General features: G+C 30.7%; 1 protein-coding gene across 2 annotated transcripts; it reads right to left on the bottom strand.

Annotated features, from left to right (window-relative positions):
* Positions 1–4,210: 4,210 nt before the first annotated feature.
* Positions 4,211–10,002, bottom strand: LOC120091031. 2 transcript variants are annotated; one of them, XM_039048827.1, is made up of 7 exons: positions 9,562–10,002; positions 9,292–9,372; positions 9,001–9,168; positions 8,111–8,281; positions 7,367–7,576; positions 6,041–6,129; positions 4,211–5,225 (listed from the first exon to the last, which is right to left on the bottom strand). In XM_039048827.1, the coding sequence occupies exons 1-7, from the start codon at positions 9,644–9,646 to the stop codon at positions 4,569–4,571; spliced, it is 1,461 nt and encodes a 486-aa protein (XP_038904755.1). In that variant the 5' UTR covers positions 9,647–10,002; the 3' UTR covers positions 4,211–4,568. The 2 variants fall into 2 exon arrangements, with proteins under 2 accessions (XP_038904755.1, XP_038904764.1); XM_039048836.1 differs by having other exon boundaries at positions 9,295–9,372.
* Between the last annotated feature and the right edge of the window lie 13,139 nt (positions 10,003–23,141).

Genomic DNA, 23,141 nt, shown 5'->3' with positions numbered 1-23,141 from the left:
TTACTTTTTTCTAAAGGATAATTTAACCAATTAAACATTTCATTATCATTATTATTATTGTTATTATTATCATTATCATTATCATTATCATTATTATTATTACATTTAAGAGTTTAGTCTTCGAATATCAAATTAATAAAACTTGTTTGAAAGTCTAAATTGATTTCCTAATAAAAATTTGGAAATTTCATCTCTAAAATTATATGTATTACGTGATGTATATCTAATGAAGTGTAATATGGAGTATAAATAGATATATTATAAAAATTCAAAGCTTAAATTAAATAAGGTAAGAATAATTGTTTTAGATGACAAAATTGTTGAAAATATTTTCAAATATAGTAAAATATCACGTCTATCAGTATAGACAGTTCCTATATTGATAAATCAGTTAATTCATCTTTCTATATTTATAAATTGATCATTTTTAATTGAATTAAAAAAGTGTATTAATAATTCTAAAGCTTTTAATTTTGTATTTAATAAGTTTCTAAACTTTAAAAAAAAATTATAAGAAGTATAAAATTAATATTTGATCTAAATTTTAAAAGTAATTTAATAGTCGACTTTTAAGTGTGTGTCCAATAAATTTCTAAACATAAAAAAGTCTAATAGATTCTCAAACATGCAATGTTGTTTCAATAGGTCTCTTTGTTCTTTTTTCTTGTTTAATTAATCTTTGACATATTTTATTTTTTTTTTTTTAAAAAAAATAATTCACTAATAAATTTTAAATTTTAATAAAACTTTTATTTTTTAAAGGTATTTGAATTCTAAATTTTGAAATTTATTAATATGAAATTCTCACATATAGAAAAAATGTTAATTTATTTACACAAATAACAAAAAAAAAAAAAAAAAAACACTGATAGACACTGATAGACTTCTATCAACCTCTATCAATGATAGAATTGTATAAGTTTTTATTACTTATAGTATTAATGATAGACTTCTATCAATTTTGATCTTTGATAGACACGGATAGACTTGTACTAGTTTCTATTGTTTTGTGATAGATCACAATTATAATTAAAACTTTATTATTTATTTAAATACTTTTTTTTCTTATTTTCTATTTTTGAAAATTTATTTTTATTAAACAATGTTAAAGTTTAATGGCTTATTAGATACAAATTTGTTTTGTTTTTTTTATGATGTATATTTAAAATTATGCCTAAATTCGTGCGGGATTAAAACTAGGGTGAGGGAGTTGAGGGCTGTGAATGCGGCAGTTGGCTTTCACGTGCCTTGAAGGTGAGTCGAGCTTTTTATTTCTTTATTACTTCCCTTTTTTATCCTTTCAAACGTGAATTTATTTAATATTTTTAGTTGTTAGAGTACAATTTTGGACATGTGCAATTTATCATTTCGAATTTTAGGAAAATTTAAATTAATTATCTAAAATTATTGAATTTAAATTTTCCTTTCATTTAGAAAATTAAAATCAAATGAAAATAATTAAAAAAATTTTATTGATTAAATTGAATTTAATTGATTAGATATTTGAACTATTATCTTAAAAATATTGAATTTTGCTTCCTTTGATTTTGAATTTTAGGGCTAACTTAAAAAAAAAATTAAAGAGATAATTAATTTCATATGATTTTGAATTGATTTAAATATTTGGAGGGATTTAATTTTATCAAATTGATGGATCTTATGTCATTTAATTTTGGTTTTTGAAACCTAGATTAAGATAATTTGAAAAGTTAATTGACTATTCATTTAATAGAATCTTTGGAGTTTTTGGAGCTATTGTGATAAAATATTTTATTTATCTTTTAAAAATTTGAAAAAAAAAATAAAAGAATTGAGATTTTTTTCGAAATTAAATGAGAGTGAAAAGAGGCAAAAAATTGGGGAGAAAGCAATTCGGTTTTCAGCGACAAAATTGTCGATTTTCAGAGTTTGAACCTGGATCGTGCTAAAATTTGGTCAGTTCGAGACATATAGAGTTTCACTTTGAATGGTTGGATCGTTCTTTGAAACTCTAGTTTGTTCGTAATCGCTGCTGAATAAAATCTGTAAAACTAGAAATTCCCTTTATCTCTCACTCTCGCAAACCCTCCTCATGCAAAACCCTCACTACCAGCCGTTAGTCTAAACAATTTTTGCTGTTTGACAGTAACACCCACTACTTATCTATGGTAACCACGAGCTGACACGCCATCAGCCACCACTGCCCAATCTTTGCTAGAATCTTGAGAAAAACCTTGGGTAAGACTTATTTTCTATATAATTTGGGAGGTGAAATTCACCCATTTGATTTTGGGTTAAATTAGTATGTGAAACTTGGATTCAAGATTTGGAAGTTTTGATGCATTGATTATCAAGCTAGAGACCATTTTTCGTTTTACAGAAAATTGGTCGATAAGTTTTGGGTAAGTTGTTGGTTGGTTATTCTTTTGGATTGAGAGTAATAATCGAAAAAGTTAAGTTATTGATTTTGGATTTAATTCTTGATCAGATTGGCTAATCGAATCAAGTTTTGGAACTTGTCTTGAACCAAGCCACAATTTTTGGTTGATTCAAGTTTTCCAAAGGTTTTAAACTTTTAAGGAATTATTTGCGTGGACTTTTGTGACCAAGTTGAGGTAAGTGGTTTACTACCGATTTGCCCTCGAACCCAAGCACGTGTTATGTATTGATTGGAATAAAATATTTTGATATGTCCGCTGGTTAGATGAAAATTTTGGAAGCTTACGCTTATGTCACTATATGTCGATGTTGTATGTTATCGCAAAGTTTGATGGATGGATAAATTGTTAACTGTTGGGTGATCTTAGCATGATTTATGACCTTGTTTGTTTATGTCTGTATGAGATTTTAGTGACGATTAGTGTTGCCATTGGGCTATGCACATTGCATGTTGTGAGCCTTCGGGTCCACACCCTATGCTTATGTACAGTGTCCTTTTGGGACCACCACTTATGTTTATGTTTGTGACCTCTGGGGTCACTACTTCTGAAAGTATGCCTTCGGGTTCGCTCCTTATGCCTATGTCTATGCCTATGATGCCCTTATGCACTTCTATCCCAATGGAAAAACTAACAGATCACTGAGTGGGCCCAGTAGTGGGTCGCTTACTGAGTATACTTTTATACTTATCCTTCATGTACTAGAGTCTGGTTTATGAGTCAGACATTTTAAAAATCTTATGAAATATTCCTTAATTTTATTCATTGATTTATTTAATTGTTGTTTATTTTAAAGTTGGGTTAGAGATGTCCCGAACAGTATTTTTTTTAGGTTTTCTCTTCTTTACGTATTTGAGCATTATTTAATTAAATAAGAATTCTTTTATTTAATTATTCTTTGAGAAAATGTATTGCCAAGCCTATGCATGCATAAAGTAGCATCCTAGAAACATACGAGAAATTTGGGTCGTTACAATTTTGGTCTTTATATTTTTAAATATTTAAGTCTATTCACGTACTTACCATAAATCTTTGTCTAATGGTTAAAATGAGCTTAGTTCAATTGTATAAACTTATGCTTTCAATTTAAAATTTAGAGGTTTAATTATACAGTCCACATATTGTTAAAATAACAATAATAATAAGTCTTTGTCCATTATTATTTACTTTTCCAAAAATTGTAATCTCTATTAACTTCTATTTATAAATTTTTTAAGCATATTCACATTTTTTTTAAGAATTTTGCTTTAATACGAGGGCCATAAAAGTAATAAAAGAGATTAAAGGAATGGAGTTCAAGTTATAGTGATCACCGTGAGTTTTCTTGTCAATCAAATGTGTGATACACAGTAATCCCGTAAAAATAGTCAATATACTAAAATGAAATAAGGCTCAAAGTACAAAAACTACAATACCTTTCGACTAGAACTTTTATAGATTACTCTCTAAAATATTGATGACAAATATCTTGGTCGACATCACACTAATACATTTTTGCATCGATAGTGATTTACATTAATCCCAAATTTTTGCAATAAAAAAAGTTAGGTTTTTCGCGTTGAATAAACATTCATGTAAGTTTTAAAGCTCGATATCTAACCTACAATGTGTGTGATTTCTAATATGTCTTTAATGATATTTAATAAAGGAAAAAAATTCTTATAATGCGACTTAGACGTCGGAAATCCAATTCTCACCCCAAACATTGTCAAAAATAAAATATAATAAAAAATAATAACACACGGACAAGAAAAGAAATTAAAACAATGTAGGAGCTCTCAAGTTTCTCCATCTTAACATTCAACTTTTTATATATATACTTTTCTCAGTTTTAAAGGGCTCAAGCTTCTGAAAGCAAGCATCAAATTAACAAAAATATGCACTCAAAGGTCTTTGAATACCTCGTATCTTCTAACAAAATGATCATCTATAACTCGTGAGCTAAGTAGAAAACACATGAACTTATGAATACTTCGAGTTTCGTAATCTTACGAGTACAGGGGCATTCAAGTATAGAATTATACATCGATCTCTAGCAATACCTGAGTTTGTTTTGAGTTGCTCGCAACACGAGTCCCTATGTAAGTCAGGGGCCAAAACCGTGCCAGATATGGAAGCTAGACTGGAGGGGAGTTGAAAGATTCCCAGTAGTTAGAATCCGAAGGAACCATTTGGTCCATACTTATTCCTGATATTATAATGTTCATACTTTGGATGGTCATAATCGGCTGGCTTCATCTCCACTGGCTTTGGCTCAGATCCTACAGCTCCGTAACTGATCTCTGCACTTTTCTCGCGCTGGCGGTGTCGCGGTCTTTCTTTTTGGCTTTTGGACCTGCTGTAAGGTGGAGGTATCTCACCTGATCCGTACAAATCAGCATGCTCTTGACGTTTCGAGGATCGGTGCTTGCTTTGCAGTGAGGGATCTTTGAAACTACTTGATTTGAGCTTTGAAGGCTTCATCACCTCAGGAATGGTATCGCTTGCATTGACAATATGAGTTTGTCTTGTTTCAGGCAGAGGGATAGGAGTTCTCTGCATTTGAACCGTTGGTCGCTCCGGTTCATCTTCAGGCATCCTGAGAGAATCTTTCAATGGAGTCAGACCTTTCTGGGTGTTTCGAGCTCTGAAACGAGTGGGAACAAAAGAAAGGAAAATGCTAGCCACAGCTTCAAGAGCCAGTTTGGAAAGATCAATGATGAGGCGTCCAAATGATGGCCATCCTGGTTCCTCCTTCTCACTGTCCATAACCGAGGTTGACTCTTCCTTGTATGGTTTTTCTCTATACTCGGTCTCTAAAGGAGAATACTGCAACAATATTGCTCTTCATAAGGCCAGGCAAATGTTATGAATACAGAAGTATAATTAAGGTATTCTCGGTTGGCATCAAAGTAAAATAATTTGGCTCTTTTCATAAACAGTTTGATATCCATTTTGCACTCTTCGGCCCGTTTGGTAACTATTTAGTTTTTTGTTTTAAATTTTTTAAAATTAAACCTACAAACACCTCTTTCACCTCCAAATTTATTGCTTAGCTATATACTTTTTGTTAAACAAAGAGAACAAGGAAGAGAAAAACAACAGGATTACGTGGAAACCCTAGTGCAGGGAGAAAAACCACGATATAAAGTCTTTTTCTTATTTGTTTTAAAATTGATACATTGAACACACAGGGACACACTGTATAAATAGACAGTAGGAAACCCTAGGAGTCTTACACAATTACATAAATGCCCCTAGGTTAATAACCCTATTTTCAACACTTTTACCAATGTTTTTAAAAACCAAGGCAATTTGAAAACTAACAAAAAAAACTATTTTTGAAAACTTGTGTTTGTTTTTAGAATTTGACTAAGAATTGAACTCTTTTACTCAAGAAAATGAAAACCAATGTAAGAAATTGAGAGGAAATATGCTATAAATGGTTACCAAATGGGTCATTGGTTTTCTGTTTTCAAAAACTCCATCGCTAAGTGTTATAAATTAAATATAATAATAATAGTAATAATAATAATGTCACAACTTGTTGGACACATTTTGAGGCTAAGTTATATTCTCCAGTGTACTATGTAGATTATGGTATTCTAAAATATCTAAACCAATTAACCAGATATGAAACTTACTGTCTGAGACACACTCGAGGTTCCAAAGCCCTGCTGAAGCATATATGTTGCATATCCCGCCAAAACAGCACCAATGATCATAAGAATGTCTAGGGGCAAAAGTTTAGCACAGTAAGAAACTAAATGCCCTTCATAGTAACCAAGGCATAAACGATGATGTGAATCATGAATGCTAAAACGGTGTTTATTTCTCACAGATCAACAACTAGGAGGTCAAACGTCAGAGAGGAGACAAAGTTCATTAATTTAATGAATCAAGGACAAAGCAGTGAATGGCATCCTAAAATCTTCGTGCAGTTTTAACAGTGTTATCCTTAAAATCTATGTAGAGAAAACGGATCAATTTTCCAGAATATTACAAATAGAAAAGATACCAATCATCTTTGGGAAATAAAAATTCCCAAGAGATTGCAAAATGGAAACAATAGATCGACTGTTCAGGCAGAAAATAGATCAACTAACATAATGGTAAAAATGTTAAAGTAGAAAAGTCACCAATAGTTCCTGTCAAATTCTTTGCTTTGATTGAAAAATGTGGTTTGTAGATAAAATCCATTCCACCTAGTTCTCCTTCAGTTAATGCGTAGTTGCAAGCTTGGAAGTGACGACTTAGAATTGGTTTGCTTTGTGGTTTGATCCTCTCACTTTTGGTTTTAAAAGACTTCTTTCCTCGTCTGCTCACTGGTCTTCAGTTGGCTTGGGCTTTAAAGTTTATGCATTTGGGGTTTTTTTTCTTTCCTGGAGTTAGTTTATTAGGTTTTAAGTATTTTGGCTTTTTGGTCTCTTCTCTCAATTGTATCTCAATAGTATTGTTTTCTTTTGTTTTTCTCAGCTTCTCTCCTCTTGAAGGTCGTTAATGCATTGTTTCGCATTAGTCCCTATTCTTTTTTTTTTCAGTTTCCTTTTTATAAGAAAAAATAGATCATTTGTTCATGAAATTCTAGACAATTACATAATCAGAGTCTGGAAATACACAGTAATCTAAGTGGAAGGCTAAACATTCAAATGATTCAACTAGAAGGCTTTGTTTTCTTCTTTTTTCTAGAGCAATCAACTTTGAGGGAAGAGTTCAGATTAGGATTGAAATCTTTCGACCATGAGCAATATCAATACTATTTTTGTTTAATAGTCTCGGAATCAGGACTAGTCACGAAAGCAAATCGATGGCCTACTTTCTCTTGAGTAATGTGATGCCATGAGAAGGTAGCATATTTTCTTTTTTCTTATGAGAGTAAGTTATATAGATATCCTCTTCATCTACCAAAAAAACACAAAAAATTATCCTTCAGAAATTAATGAAACCCAACACGAGGATATGTTACATACCACTGTTGGAAATTGAACTGTCTTGATATTCACAATCCTCCTGGTTTAGAGATATTTGACGAATTGCAGCATTTCCACGGTCAATAACTAACAAGGAACAAGTAGAACGGATGTACATTACATCAAAATCGTTTGAGAATTTTGCATCTTCACCTGGTCCATCCCTGTAGCCTGCAACATTTGACTTGCCCCCTGCAATGGTTGTCACACCTGCAAAAGAATTTTAACTATGATATACTTCTTTATATATAAAGGTGAATTGTCACATATATTGTATCTTAGATTCTTGGATTGAAAGCCATAAAAAATATATACATGCAAATGGACTAAACAAGTAATGAGCATTTTGTTAAACTACCATTTTATCAAAAAGCTTAAGTTGATAGGTTATCTAATATTTAATGTTTTATACATATTCTTATTACTCCCTTCACACGTGGGGGTGGACTCAGGTGTTAAAAGTGGATTCATGAAGCACAACAAGCAAACTATTGATATCACTTGGAGAAAAGATTTGAACTCGAAACCTCTAGTTTTACCGTGTCAACTACCACTATACTCAAAAACCTGGCTAATAGGTTATATATTTAATCTTTCATATATAGTCTAAACACGTGCATGTTTCGACAGTGATCTTCAACTTTGTATGAAAGGAGAAAATGACCATTAGGTCTCACAATCCTATCATACACGGATTGATATGTAATGAACTACTTATTAAATCAAAACGAATGCATCTACTACCAGCATCTCCAATCTTTCTGATGGCCAAATTCAAGATATCAGCAACGTACACGTTTCCTTTGTCATCCATGGTTACACCTCTTGGATGATTAAAACGAGCATCATTTGGTTTTCCATCAATATGTCCCGTGTGGCTTTGAAATGACCCAGCAACCAATCTTGCTCTAGTATCTTTGAAGGCAATCAAAATAACACAGAAGCGAAAAATGGAATAAAGTAAGTAATTCATAAATGAAAGATTCCAAATGTTATTCAACAAAGATGAATCATCAAACGTGCATAAGCTTTCACTTTTTATTTTCTATCGTCTTTTTTCCAGATAAGAGCACTAAAAAGGCACAAGGAATAATGTATTCTGTTGGCATCAACACTGTAACTGGAAACATAACTGAGCTGTATTAGATAATTCTATATACAGCTTGTATCGTGATGACTTCATGGGGTCCGATAAATGGCACTTCATATCAAACAGACATGAGATTAAAGTATGACAACGAACCAAAATCACCATTCCTAAAAGCTCAACTAGTAAATTCAGAGGCTGTGTTTGCCTTCTGTATGAACTGAATCCAGCATGGAACAACTCTCAATACTAAATGTTGCAAGTTTAAATAAAGACTACCATTTTCAATATAAAGGACTACATCTGAATAAAATTATGGGGACGATGAGATGAACCACATCGTGCATTTAGATAATCGAGTGATATTCTTAAGAATATTGCTATTAACTAAATCAACAATGAAAAGTTCACCTTTCTTCGAGTCAAGCAAGGAACGACTTTAAACGCTAAGATATTGCAAGTCAAATATAGATTACATTCACAATACAAACCATACGAAAGAAGAAAACTTATTGAATTGATGCGATAAATGGCAACGGCATCATACATTTGGACAGTGGGGGAGTGATCTTCACAATATTGCTATTAACTGAATCAACAACGAAAAGTTCGCCATCCTTTGAGACATGGATCTTATGTGGAAGAACTCCAATTTCATTTCCCTCCACTACAGTCTCAACCAAGTACCCATTCTCAAACTGAAGGACATTCCCATCTGCCAAACAGAAGCTCACATCACATGAAAAAGAAAAATTGGTAGCCACAATAAAGAAAGCTAACCAGTAAGTACCCAAAAGACAGAAATAGTTTCTTCTTTTTTTTTTTTTTTTTTCACAACTACCTGATGGGGGGCCTGGGGAGGATTTATATGAAGACCTGCTCCATTTTACAAGAGAAGACAAGTGTTTTATCAATGGTCCTGGAGGAAAAACAAAAAATATCCTCCAAAACATCAACAATAGCCAAATCACTCTCAAAAGATAACAGTCAATCCAAACATCACAGTAAAGAACTCGATTTCGGGTAAGCTAAATGAAGAATTGAAGCTAATTTGAACATACCCATCAACCAAACAGATCGAAAATGGATGATGAGAGAAGACACTCACCTGCAGGAGTAGCATGAACTTGGATTTGAAGAGTGAGAAACAGTAAAAATATTATGGAAATGACAAATGTAAACGAGTTCTTCATTGCACAGACGACAAATTGAATCAGTTGATAGAGGATAAAGAGAAGGAGGTCGGAAATTTGGGCTCAGTAATCCCAGCAGACACCGACTTCTGCCATTTTCTGCAAATGGGTAGTGAGAGAATCAGTAGCTATGAAGTTTTAATTGGCAAAATAACGAAATGGGGTTCGTTCTACACTACTCTTCAGTTACAGAAACAACCAAAGCATCATAAGCGACAGCTCTTGTAGAAGAAGTCGCAATTTGGGTTCGTGTAAATTCCTTTATCCCCTCTTAATCTTTTTCTTTTCCTTTTCTTTCCTTCCTTCACTCCCCTTTTCCGATTGCTACTTTTCCTACTACTGTTCTCTGATGAGCGGATCTTCGAAAATGTAAACATAATTACTTTTCTAGTTATTGGGATTTTTTTAACCTTTTTTTTCTATTTAAGAAAGTCTAACAAATGAGTTTCTCAAATATAAAAACGCGAATCAAAATATTTATAAATAATACTAAAATGTCACAACCTATCAATAATAAATCGCAATAGGCTGCTATATATATTGATCATGACGTATGACATAAATATTATTCTATCGTGATCTATTATAAATAGGCGATGATATTTTATTATTATTTATAAATATTTTCAACAATTTTATCATTTAAAATAATTTTACGATTTTTAAATGAAAATTTAAAATCTGAAAAATGATTTTAAACTGATTACTTTATTTAGAACGAAAAATATTTAAAATAAATGTATTTAAAATTATGTGTATAGCCGAAAAAAAAAATAAAAATAATTTACCAATATATGATGTTTTAATTTAAAATTAGAATCTAACAAGGTTAATTTTAAGTTTTTTGTTTTCAACTCCGGTGAAATCTTGCAAAATCCGAGCATTCTAGTCAAGAAAATTATTTAAGTAAAAATGAAATTTGAAATCATTTCGGATTTTAAAATCACTCTCTTTACTGTCATAACAAACAATGAAATTAATTTAAAATATACCATGAGTTGAAATCTCTCAAGATCATGAGATTCGAAACAAGCCATAAGGCAATTGCACAAAATGCTTTCTTTCATTTGAAGATTTCTTTTGAGGATTATCGTTTTGGGTCCTTGTTCCTATTTTAGTAGGATTGATATTAGAGAATTCAAACTAAACATTGTATTTACTAACACATTCATAAGACAATTGAGCTAGCTAACAATATTAAATTTTACATAATAGACGTTTTTTTATTGATACTAGTATTAAATATGTGTTGTACACATAAAGGGTTGAAGTTTTTATTTAAAGTTTAAAATAGTATTTTATTGTATATAAATTTTTTATAATTATAATANTTTTTTATTGATACTAGTATTAAATATGTGTTGTACACATGAAGGGTTGAGGTTTTTATTTAAAGTTTAAAATAGTATTTTATTGTATATAAATTTTTTATAATTATAATATATAAATATTATTAAGAGTTATTTTCAAGTAGAGTAAAATGAACTAAAACATTTATAAATATAGCAAAACGTTTTTATCTATCAATGATATATATTGATAAATATTGGTAAATATTGATAAATTACTATCACCTATCATTGGTAGACACTGATAAATGTCTATCAATATCTACCACTAATAAACTATAAACTGTAACATTTTACTATATTTAAAAATATTAGTAATTTTTCTATTTAAAACAATTTATCTATTATTAAACTTAGTTTTTGTTATAAATTTTTAAAGGTAGTAAAACAAACTATTTTCAATTCATATGAAAGGTAAACATAAACATGTTTTGGTAGATTCAAAATTTTAAAATATAATTGATCCTAAATATTAATTCTTAATTATTATCTATCTTAAAATTATTGGTCTCATTTCTCTAACCTTCTTTCTACAAAATTTGCTCCCATTTTTTTCTATCAAAATTTTTTTGTTGTCACTATAATCTTAACATTAAAAGAAAAAAATATTGATAACCTTTCTAGCTTATTTTTTCTATATCTCTTTTCTCTTTTTATAATTTTATTTATCTCTCTAAATTCTTTCTCCATTTCTTATTAAATAATTATCTCCCAAAAACTTTTTTCCATATGTGAATGGATACAATACTTCATTATGTAACTACTTTTTCACTAACAAGTATCTCTCATCGACATCAATTATACCTCTTGAACTTAATATATACATCTAAATTCGAACAATCACATCCTATCAACAAATAAAAAATAGTTTAAAAGACACATCTTCAAACAAATGTGGTCTCATCAACAAAAGGGGAAAATGGGTATCTATTATAGATACATGATAAAATAGGCAGGATTCTCTCTTATAGCCCTTTTTATATATATGGTAGATTTTGACATTTTTATGAGTAATTAGTATTACTATTTTATCATAAGTTCTAGCACCTCCAAATTCATGCTCTCTATCTCTTTAAATCGATCCTAACTCAATTGTCATACGAGTCACCCTCATCATTGGGTCGGACCAGCCCATCCCAACCCTAAAAAGTGAAGGCCGAAGCTCGATCCAGCCCCAAGTCCAAGGGCATAAGACATTGTTTGGACTTGGAATGAGCCAACCCAACTTTTAATAGCCAAGCCCATGGCTCAACCCTTGGGCTTGACTCTTTGGATCAATGTTTGAGTTGAACTTAGGTTGAACTTGGGCCGGTCCATTGGATTAGCCCATTAAATATTATTATTTAACTATTTAAAAATATATAGGTATATTTTAGATGTTCTTAATGAAATGTTATTACAATTTATTAAATTTGTATTTTATTTTATATTTAAAAAAAAGAATTTATTTTATATTTTTATTACTTTTTCTAAATAAAATTATTTATATTATAAAATTTTATTCAGTGTTTCATTGTCTTACAAAACTTTGTTAATTTTTAAAACTTAAGAAAATTAATGCTAACTAAAAACCACAATATATCTAAATATACTTTTTAAAAATAAAAATATATTTTTTAATATATAAAACATAATATATGGAGAGTTGTATATATGCATACATATTTAGGTTGGTCCAATGATAAGTTCATTCCAAATATGACTCAAAATGGTGATCCATATCCAAACTAATTAATGAATGAGTTGGGTTAGGTTGAGCAAGTCAAGTGTTGATTTTAGGAAGAACTTGGATCGAGCTTGGGCTAGGCTTGGGACAACCTTTGGGCTTCGGGCCCATTGATAAGGCCAAATCAGGAATCGCGGGCTTTGACTTTCTAACTTGCAATGGAAACCCTTGTGGAGTCTGTCTGTGTGTCCTCTCCACGGATTCTCGTTACATGGACGATGACATCGAAGTAAAAAAAGTAACCAAAGTAGACGTCCCAAAAACAAAAGGAGATAGGCATACTCTTAGAACGAATGCAGAATACAAGGAAGTAAAAGATTTCAAGTACTAAGAAGTGACTTCTCGGGTTTTGGACCGTCGAGCGGCAACACCATTATTGGGATCAAATGGTAAAAAAAAGCAGTCTCGTAGGGCTTTGAGAGTGAGGCAATTTGATTTGTTAACACTCCAATTTCCATTAAGTCATCAAACTGTTCAAACGAGGAAATCACATATGATTTTGGGAATCAATACCATTGAATCGTTCGTGTAATGTTATAAAACTTAATCCGTTTCATATAACTTTGTTTGTTAAAAACATAAATAAATCTTAAAATCCATTTGTGTTGTGCCTGAGAGGGGGTACTCAAACTTTTAAAAGGCTCCAACGACTCTTCACGAAGTTTAATCATTAATGTTACTCTCTTCACTCCAATACCTTGGGAAGTAAATTTTTTTTTTATTGATCTTCTGAAAGATAACAATTTTCAAAAGTTGAAAATACAACTATAAGACGAACTTAAATTCAATTATTTCCATTCTCCCCTGTAAAGAGCAAATAATAGAAAAAGGAAAAGAAACTTGTCGGATGTGAAATTAAACAACTACATACTAAAAGTAAATTAGAGATCCAAAAACATCAACTTACTTGTTGGTTCAAAAGTAATTTGTAAAGAACAAAAAAAAAAAAAAAAGAGTCAATTATAATAAAAGGTCATGGGATCAACAAATTTACATAGCATTGTCAAATCTAACTTTTAATGTTTCACAGGAGTAGTTGGATTCAATCTAACCTTTAATGTTTCCTCAAGATTAGTTGGATTCACAACATTTTGTTCATCATTAGTTTGTAAACTCTGTTCCATTGTTGGAGTTTTTGAACACAATGTTAGGTTTTTAAAGAAGTAGTGTTGATTATTTGCTTTAATTGCTAATTTTGTAGGTAAAACAGTCCCCGAGGCGTTTAAGAGTCATTAAGAGAAAATTGGGCCAAAAGGATAAAAATGACCAAGAAAATCAGAAAATTACTAAATTTCAATCAAGTACCATCGAGTATTCTACATTTTTTTTAATGCCATAGAGTATAATCAAGCATTAAGTACCAACGAGTAATTACCAAAAAGTCATCGAGTAAATGCTATAGAGTAATGAGCATTGAGTATCAAGTAAAGGTCATCGTGCATCAAGTATTAAGTTTCACCATCAAGTTTCAGCGTCACGACCCTAGGAGAAGCGTCGAGCAACGTTTGGAGATAGAACGCTCGCTTTTGCTGCAAAACTCGATGCGTTACAATACTCCCCACAGCATTGCAACACTCTAGATTTTAATGTGATTCATCTCGCGTGCCTTGCGCAACCAAGCATTAGCGCAACGTTGCAACGTTAGCCCAAACACTTCTTGGCTTTTCTACGATTTAGTATTGCAATGCTGGCCTTGGTGTTGCAACGCTATGCCGTTTTCTTTCATTTTTGCTTAAAAGGGGAAGCACGATTTTGATGGAGGTTGGAATTTCTCTCTGTATCAATTAATTTCTATGGTAATTTTGTTTCCTACTTAGGTTAGATTTTGATTTTTTTTTTTAATTGTATCAATAATTTCTTCATGAATTTATCTATGGATTTGTGAAGTAATTCAATCTTGTTTCTATTTCAAGAGTTCTTGCAAATTCTTTTGAGTTTTCTACTTTTCTTTATTATTAGCAATTTGAATTTAAGCATTCTTGAATCTGATTTTAATTCTTGAAGCATGTTGAATGATCTATATCTTGAGCATGTGTTAGCCTAGATGCTTGGTTTTGTCACATTCACTCATGATTGAATACATTGCTTTTAATGTGTTTGATAGAATGTCTAGCCAAGATCTCTAAGAGGCAATAGTAATTGAGTGTTGAATGACTGACTATCTTAGGACACATTAATGACTAGATTTGGAGAAATTCGGTTAATTGAGTAAGCTATCTTAACAATTAATCAACACAATTGAATCCTAGAACTTAATGCGCGTGTTTTCTCTTTTATATGGCCGCTAAGGAACCCAATAGAGGTAGAAGCATGTAGATAGATTAGGATTAGGGTTATCCTACCTTAATAGTTGATTAAGACGCTTACTTGACTAGGTTATATGCTAGTTGCCCGCCTTTGTAGAGACTAGTTTAATCTAGATTAAGTAAGTAGTTGTGTGCTTAATTCGATTGTGAATTAAATTTGTAGATTACAATGATAAGAATTGCAATGAACGTTTAATTTGGATTAAAAGCAAGATTGTTCTAAACTTGGTTACAACTATCCTTTATCTTTTGATTTTTAGCATGTTTCTTATTTTAGTAAAAAGAACCCCGTTTTATAGTTTTTATAGTTAAACTTGGTTAAAGAAAAGATTAAATAACATTTTCCTGTGGATTGACCTCTTACTTTTGTTGGATCGATATGGCAACCCTAGAGGGGTGAATAGAGTTTAATTAAACTTTTTTTTCTAAATTAACCCAATTAAACTAATTAATACACTTTTTATAAATAATAAGAAAAATTCAATTTATGCAACAAATAAGATGACAAAAAATGTGATAATTTAATTCTATCAAATTTTATCAAATAAATAAGAACAAACTAAAACATACAATAAATTGCTTAAATTAATTACAAAAATAAAAAGAAAAGAGTTAGAGAAGAAGACACCCTAATTTTTATAGTGGTTCGGTCAAACTCGACCTACTCCACTCCCCAAGCGCCTCTTGGAAATTTGAATAAAATTTTATTGACTCTTTCCACGGATCAGAGCCCAATTGTTACACCATCGCTCATTTTACGGGTTCAAGAGCAAACCCGATCCTTTCCATGGTTTAGGATCAAACCGTTGCAAATATTAGAATTTTTGAAGAACACAATACAACTCTCACTAGTGTGGATTTACAAATTTAAGCACTTAACAAGTTTATCCTCGCAATACAATAACACTCTCTCAAGAATAAGATGAAAAGAAAAAAAATTGGGAACTTAGAGAGAGCAACAATTGAACTTTTGAGTTTTTTGAGGATTATGAAATGTAAAATTTGTTAATATAAAATTTGGAGAGGAAGATGATTTATATAGAGATGGAAAATTTTTAGAAACCACAATTAATTTGGACTATTGGATTTTGGAAAAGACAAATCAATAATGAAGATTTTAAATTAAACTAGTCGTTAGACACAAACAAAATATAATATTAAATTCCTTTTCTTTTGAAATTCATTTTCTTTTTAAAATTAATCCAAAAAATAAAAAAACATATCATGTGTCAAAAACTAGCCGTTAGACACGAACATAAAATAATATTAAATTTATTTTCCTTTTAATTCATTTTCTTTTTAAATTCATTCTCTTTAAGTCCACATCCAAAAATAAAAAACATACCATATGTAAAAAACTAGCCATTACAAATATAAAATAATATTAAATTTATTTTTCTTTTAAATTTCAATTTTTTTTTAATTTTAAATCAATCTAAAAATCAAAAGTCCATCATATGTTAATCTCTTAATGATCACCATTCAACCAATATGCTGCCACATGTCTACATGCAAATGTCTGGTTATGCCACGTCATCCACCACAGTATTTTCTCTTATTGTTTTCGGTCATATCGTCTTCGTTTTGGAATAGATTTGAGTGATCAAGAGGTGTTGGAATCGTTGTTCCGAGCTCTACGCTATGGACATATTAAAACATTAAGATTTTCAGTAATAAAATTGAGTTTGTTATCATCAAAATATCGATTAATTAATTAATTAAAATTAATTAATTTGAGATTAAGGTAAAAAGCTAACAATCTCCCTCTTTTTATGATGACAAACCATTCAAGAAAAATAGCCTAAAATACATGTAAACCATATGTAACACATAATAAAATTCAACATATTGCCATAAAGATCATTCTTGAAATTCACTCAAAAAATAAATTCTCCCCCTAATTAATACAATCAAAATCATAACAAATTTATAGCATATTTTTCTTAAACTTCTCCCCGTTTGGAATCATCAAAAGAATAATTAAGAAAATTTAGAACTACATAATATTTCCCTTAAAAACATGAACATAAATTTAGCACAACTCTCCTAAGAATATTAACACATGCTTTCCATATCTCCCCCTATCAAAATGTCTTCAAAAGAATTTAACAAGTAAAATTATAAAATCAAGAGATATCACATCGAATAATACTGAGCTCAAGCCTATTTTTGCAAAAGTTTTCTTCATTCAAAGGCTTGGTAAAATATCCGCTAACTGATTATTAGAGCCTACAAATTCAAGAGTAATATTATCATTTGCACATGCTCTCTAATAAAGTGATGTCTAATATCAATATGCTTAGTCCTAGAATGATGTATAGGATTTTTAGTCAAATTAATAACACGAGTATTATCACAAAATATAGACACATTATCAAACTTTAATCCAAAATCACAAAGAGTTTGTTCATCCAAAGAATTTGAGCACAACAACTAGCAACTGCAATATATTTCGCTTCGATAGTGGATAAGGAAACCGAATTTTGCTTTTTACTAAACCAAGAAACTAAGAAACTACCAAGAAATTGACAAGTCCCACTAGTACTCTTACGGTAAGTAAACTACTCGCAAAATCTGCATCGGAATATCCTACAAATTAAATTCAACATTTCTAGGATACCATAGCTTAAATCAATAGTACCAAGCAAATATTTAAAAATTCTTTTAACGACATGTAAATGTGATTCCTTAGGACAAGATTGAATCTAGCATAAAGACATACAATAAACATAATATCGTGTCTACTAATGGTTAAATAAAGTAAAATCCAATCATACCTCTATAAGTTTTTATATCCAACAACTTACCTTTTTCATCCTTGTCAAGCTTAGTGGATGTGCTCATAGGAGATTTTGCAATTTTACCTTCATTTAATTTGAACCTTTTGAGCAAATCCTTGTGTATTTTTCTTGACTTATGAAAATACTATCCTTGAGTTGTTTGATTTGGAGTCCAAGGAAGAAGCTAAGTTCTCCATCATACTCATCTCAAATTCACTATGCATACACTTAGAAAATTTTTCACACAAAGATGGATTAGTAGAAATAAAAATAATATCATCCACATATATTTGTACTAAAAGCATCATTTTCTTTGGTCTTAATAAAAAGAGTAGTATCAATTTTACCCATTTTAAATCCATTCTCAAGCAAGAAATTACTAAGTCTATCATACCAAGCTCTTGGAGCTTGTTTTAAGCCACAAAAAATCTTTTTCAACTTATAGACATGATTAGGAAAATCAAAACTTTCAAACCCTGGAGGTTGTCTACATAAACTTCTTCCATGATATGATCATTTAAAAATGCACTTTTCACATCTATTTGATACAAAATGAAATTCTTATAAGAAGCAAAAACAAGCAACATTCTAATAGCTTATAATCTAGCAATGACTGCAAAGTTTCTTCATAATATTCCTTCCTCTTGACAATACCTTGAGCTACAAGTCTAGCTTTATTTCTAATGATATTTCCATTTTAATCCCATTTTATTTCTAAAGACCCATTTAATTCCAATTATAGAAGCATGAGAGGGCTAGGGACTAACTCCCAAACTTTATTCCTTTCAAATTGATTTAATTATTCTTGCATAGCTAAAATCCAAAATTCATAATTTCGGCATCTTTAAAAATTTGGTTCAATTTGAGAAACAAAAGCAAGATTATTAAACATATAAGAGAGGAACGAGTTTTCACACCTTATTCGGCATCACCAAGAATTAATTTTTAGGATGGGAAGGTGCATACCTCCACTCTTTAGGCATGGATGAAGAACCAACTTTGTTCTTTTCGATTAAGCTCACCTCTTGTTTACTTGAAACAATTTTCTTGCCCTTGTCACTAACAAGTAAATCTCCAAATTTCCTTCAAAAACATCACTATAAATAGGCTCATTAGAAATAACATTGCAAGATTTATCAAATACTACATGCATAGATTCCTCAATTAATAAAGTTCTTTTATTGAAAACTCTATAAGCTTTACTAGTAGAGGAATAGCTAAGGAAAATACCAACATCCATTTTAGAATCAAATTTTCCAAGTTTTTCTTTGTTATTCAAATAAAACATTTGCAACAAAAACTTTGAAATACCCAATATTGGAATTTTGTTATGCCAAAGTTCATAAGGATTTTTATCCAAAGAAGATCTAATTAAAACTCTATTTAAAACATAACAAGCGGTGTTAACGGCTTCCGCCAAAAGTATGTAGGTAAACTATACTCATGCAAATTGATCTAGCAAATTCTTGCAAAGTACGATTTTTTCTTTCAACTACACCGTTTTGTTGAGGAGTTCTTGAAGCGGAGAAATATGAGAAAAACCATTTTCTTCACAAAAAAGTTTCAAAGGCATTGCTATCAAATTCTCCTCCATGATCACTCCTAATTTAGAAATCAAAAAACCTTTTTCATTTTGAACTCTTTTTACAAAACTAGAAAAGCTTTTCAAAGCATCGTCCTTATGTTTTATCATCAAACCCAAGTAAATCTTGAAAAATCATCAACTATCACAAAGGCATAATAGTTCCCTCCAAAACTAACAATTCTAGAAGGGCCAAATAAATCCATGTTAATAGTTGAAGGGGTCTAGTTGTAGAGATTATATTTTTTAGATTTGAAAGACGACTTAGTTTGCTTACCATTGACAAGCATCACAAATTTTGTCTTTTTCAAATTTAAATTTGGGAAGACCTCTAACCAAAGAATTCTTTGGAAATATTGAAATTAAGTGCATGCTAACATGTCCTAGTCTTCTATGCATAACCAAGAATCATTATGCAAAGCGATAAACATTTATCATTAATAGGACAATCATTCAAATCAATAGTATAAACATTTCATCTCTATTTCCAACAAATATAACTTTTCTTATCACTGCGATTTTCAATGATGCCAATTGCTTTTTATCAACACAACTCGTAGAAGCCTTTATCACACATATTTCTACTAACTAGTAAATCATGCTTCAAACCATCACCAAAAGTACATTTTTAATTAGAATAGAAGATTCATTACCTATATCCTTGTACATTATTTTAATCTTTCGTATGTGTCACCCAAAGGTACTAAAGACCTCTATCCTTTTTTGAGAGAAGAGACAAACTTGGGATGGGCTCTGTCATGTGCCTCAAGCACCACTATCCAAGTACCACTTGTTTTTCTTAGAGGCCTTTCAAACAAACCTACAAACACAAATGTTCAAGTTTGATTTCTTTGGTACCTCCACATTTGTTTGGGTCCTAGCATATGTTAGCCATTGACAAACTTGGGAATCCATTTCATTTTCCGCAATAGACCATTTAACGGCATTAGAATTGTTGACTGTTAAGTTGTATGTCCAACATTGCCACATGACGAAACAAACAAGACATGTATGTAAAGATTATATCTCTTACAAAAATTTTAGATGCACTCTACTTTTCTTAGAGAAATTATCCTTGGAGCATTGTGAAACTTTTGCCCTTTGAGGAAAATTTCTTCTGGATATGAACATATTTCAATTTAAACACTTAGGTTTAATATGGTCTTCAACACCACAATAATGGAACATATAAGTTACAAAGTTAGATTTAACATGCTTAGACATCAACCTTAGACATATTATGAGATGCTTTAACAAAGGAATAGTTTTTAGAACTTGAAGGAGTAGAACGTTCATCAATATAGCCTAAACCTCTTTTATACCCAAAAGGCTTGACCTACTTCAATTATCTTGTTTATAATCTTTAAGCACCTATTTGTCAACTTTTAACTAGAATTATTTAGCTTATCAAGTTTCTTGCAAGCACTAGAAAATTGCCTTTTCTTTGAGTAATTTAATCAAATTATCTTTTTACAGACTTCAATGCTCAAAAATTTAAACTTTGTTAAGCAAAAGCAATTTTTCTCATCACAATCAAAAAAGCATACTTGTCAACAAAAAATTTCATTTCATCAATATGCATATGCATCATACTCATGTTCTTCTTTAAGGCAAGTAATTTCCTTCCAAGAAAGACTATATTTTTATCTAGATAAAACATTGTATTTCTTTTTTAATCAAACCATACTTAGGAACTAAGTTTTTCATAAAACCATTTGGCAGTATTTTCAAAAGCTTCGAACAAATTCATTTAGTAAGAAGAAGGTTCTAGAAGTTACCTCATCGATTTTGTTCACCTCTTTGTCACTATGATGCATGAAGCAAAAATTGGCACTTCTTCATTATCTCCCACTTTCGCTTTATCGCTATCACGCAAGAGCTTTTATTGTTTTCTTCTTGGATTCTTGGATGTGTTGAGAAAAGGACAATCGGTTCTAATAGACCGCTTCTATGCATTCATAGGGGCAATACTTTAAAAACCCTCAAATTTTCCCCTTCGTTTTTTGCTCCTTTTTCACCCTTTTAGACTCTTTTTGGCCTGGAAGGATGCTTTTGAATTGATTCTTTCTCTTGATGAAGTTCTTATAGCTTACGTGAAAGATAGGCAACATCATCTTCATCCAATGGCATCTTCATTCTTGGGAGTCAACTTCTACAAAAGAGGTGTTGTTTAAAGCTATATGCTACTTCTTCATTCTTTTCTTCTCATCCTCATGTTTTTTACTTTTATCTTTAATCATCGTCAACAACGAACCCATGAGTTCATCAATGGAGAGAGATTTGAGATCCTTTGCCCTTGATGACGGTGAACTTTAGCTCCTATTGTTTAGGCAAAGACTACAATAGCTTCTTTATTTCTCAAGATTTGGGTACTTTTTCCCAGATCCTTCTAAAGCATTTGACAATGTTAGTAAATGTAATAAACCATATCAGAATAAGATTCATTTTCATCTCAATTTAAACCATATTTGAACTAAATGTCAATCTTTGTTTCTTTTACTTGACTAGTTTCTCGATGGAGCTAATTCTTAATTATTCCCGATTCTCTTTAGCGGTTTGCAAAATAGAACAATTATTATATTCAAACTTCATTCAAAAAACACAAGAATAAGCAATTAATAGCTCTTTGCATTTAAAGGATATGGCTTTCTTTTCATTTATTGACATTCTTCTTAGGTTTTATAGTTGCTAACACACCATCACATCTTTTGGTTGAAATTTTAAAACCTTCCTCAACATATCCCATAAATCATAATCAATAGAAAGCAAGAAAAATCTCATTCTATTTTTCCAATAACTTATAAATTAGTACCATTAAAGAAGGAGGCTTTGTAATAAATTGACTATCGGTAAAAGAGATAAAACCTAAAATTGCCATAGCTCAAAAACAATTAAGTTTATCAAGAAATAAATATTTCAAAAAAGAGCAACCCCACTCTGATACGAGTGTTGATCGATTATGGCAACCTAGAGGGGTGAATAGGGTTAATTAAATCTTTTTCAAATTAACCCAATTAAACTAATAATTATACCTTTTTATAAATAATAAGAAAAATTCAATTTATGCAACAAATAGATGACAAAAAATGTGATAATTTAATTCTATCAAATTTTAGCAAATAAATAAGAACAAACTAAAACATACAAATTTGCTTAAATTAATTGCAAAAATAAAAAGGAAAGAGTTAGAGAAGAAAGACACCATAATTTTATAGTGGTTCGGTCAAACTCGACCTACTTCACTCCCAACGCGCTCTTGGAAATTTGAATAAAATCTTACCGACTCTTTCCACAGATTAGAGCCCAACCGTTACACCACTGCTCCTTTTACGGGTTCAAAGCAAACCCGATCCTTTCCCGACTTTTGGATCAAACCTTTACAAATGTTGGAATTTTTGAAGAACAACAATACAACTCTCCACTAGAGTCGATTTACAAGTTTAAGCACTCAACAAATTTATTCTCCAATACAATAACACTCTCTAAGAATAAGATGAAAAGAAAAAAAAATTGGGAACTTAGAGAGACAACAATGAAACTTTTGAGTTTTTGAAGATTATGTAATGTAAATTTGTTAGTTTAAATTAGAGAGGAAGATGGTTTATATAGAGGTGGAAAAATTTTTAGAAATCCCAATTAATTTGGACCATTGGATTTTGGAAAAGAAAATCAATGTTGTAGATTTTTTAAACTTAAACTAGTCGTTAGATACAAACAAAATATATATTAAATTCCTTTTCTTTTTAAAATTA

Source organism: Benincasa hispida, chromosome 1 (genome assembly GCF_009727055.1).
Source record: "Benincasa hispida cultivar B227 chromosome 1, ASM972705v1, whole genome shotgun sequence".
NCBI lineage: Eukaryota > Viridiplantae > Streptophyta > Magnoliopsida > Cucurbitales > Cucurbitaceae > Benincasa > Benincasa hispida.
This window is presented reverse-complemented; position numbering and strand designations above follow the sequence as displayed.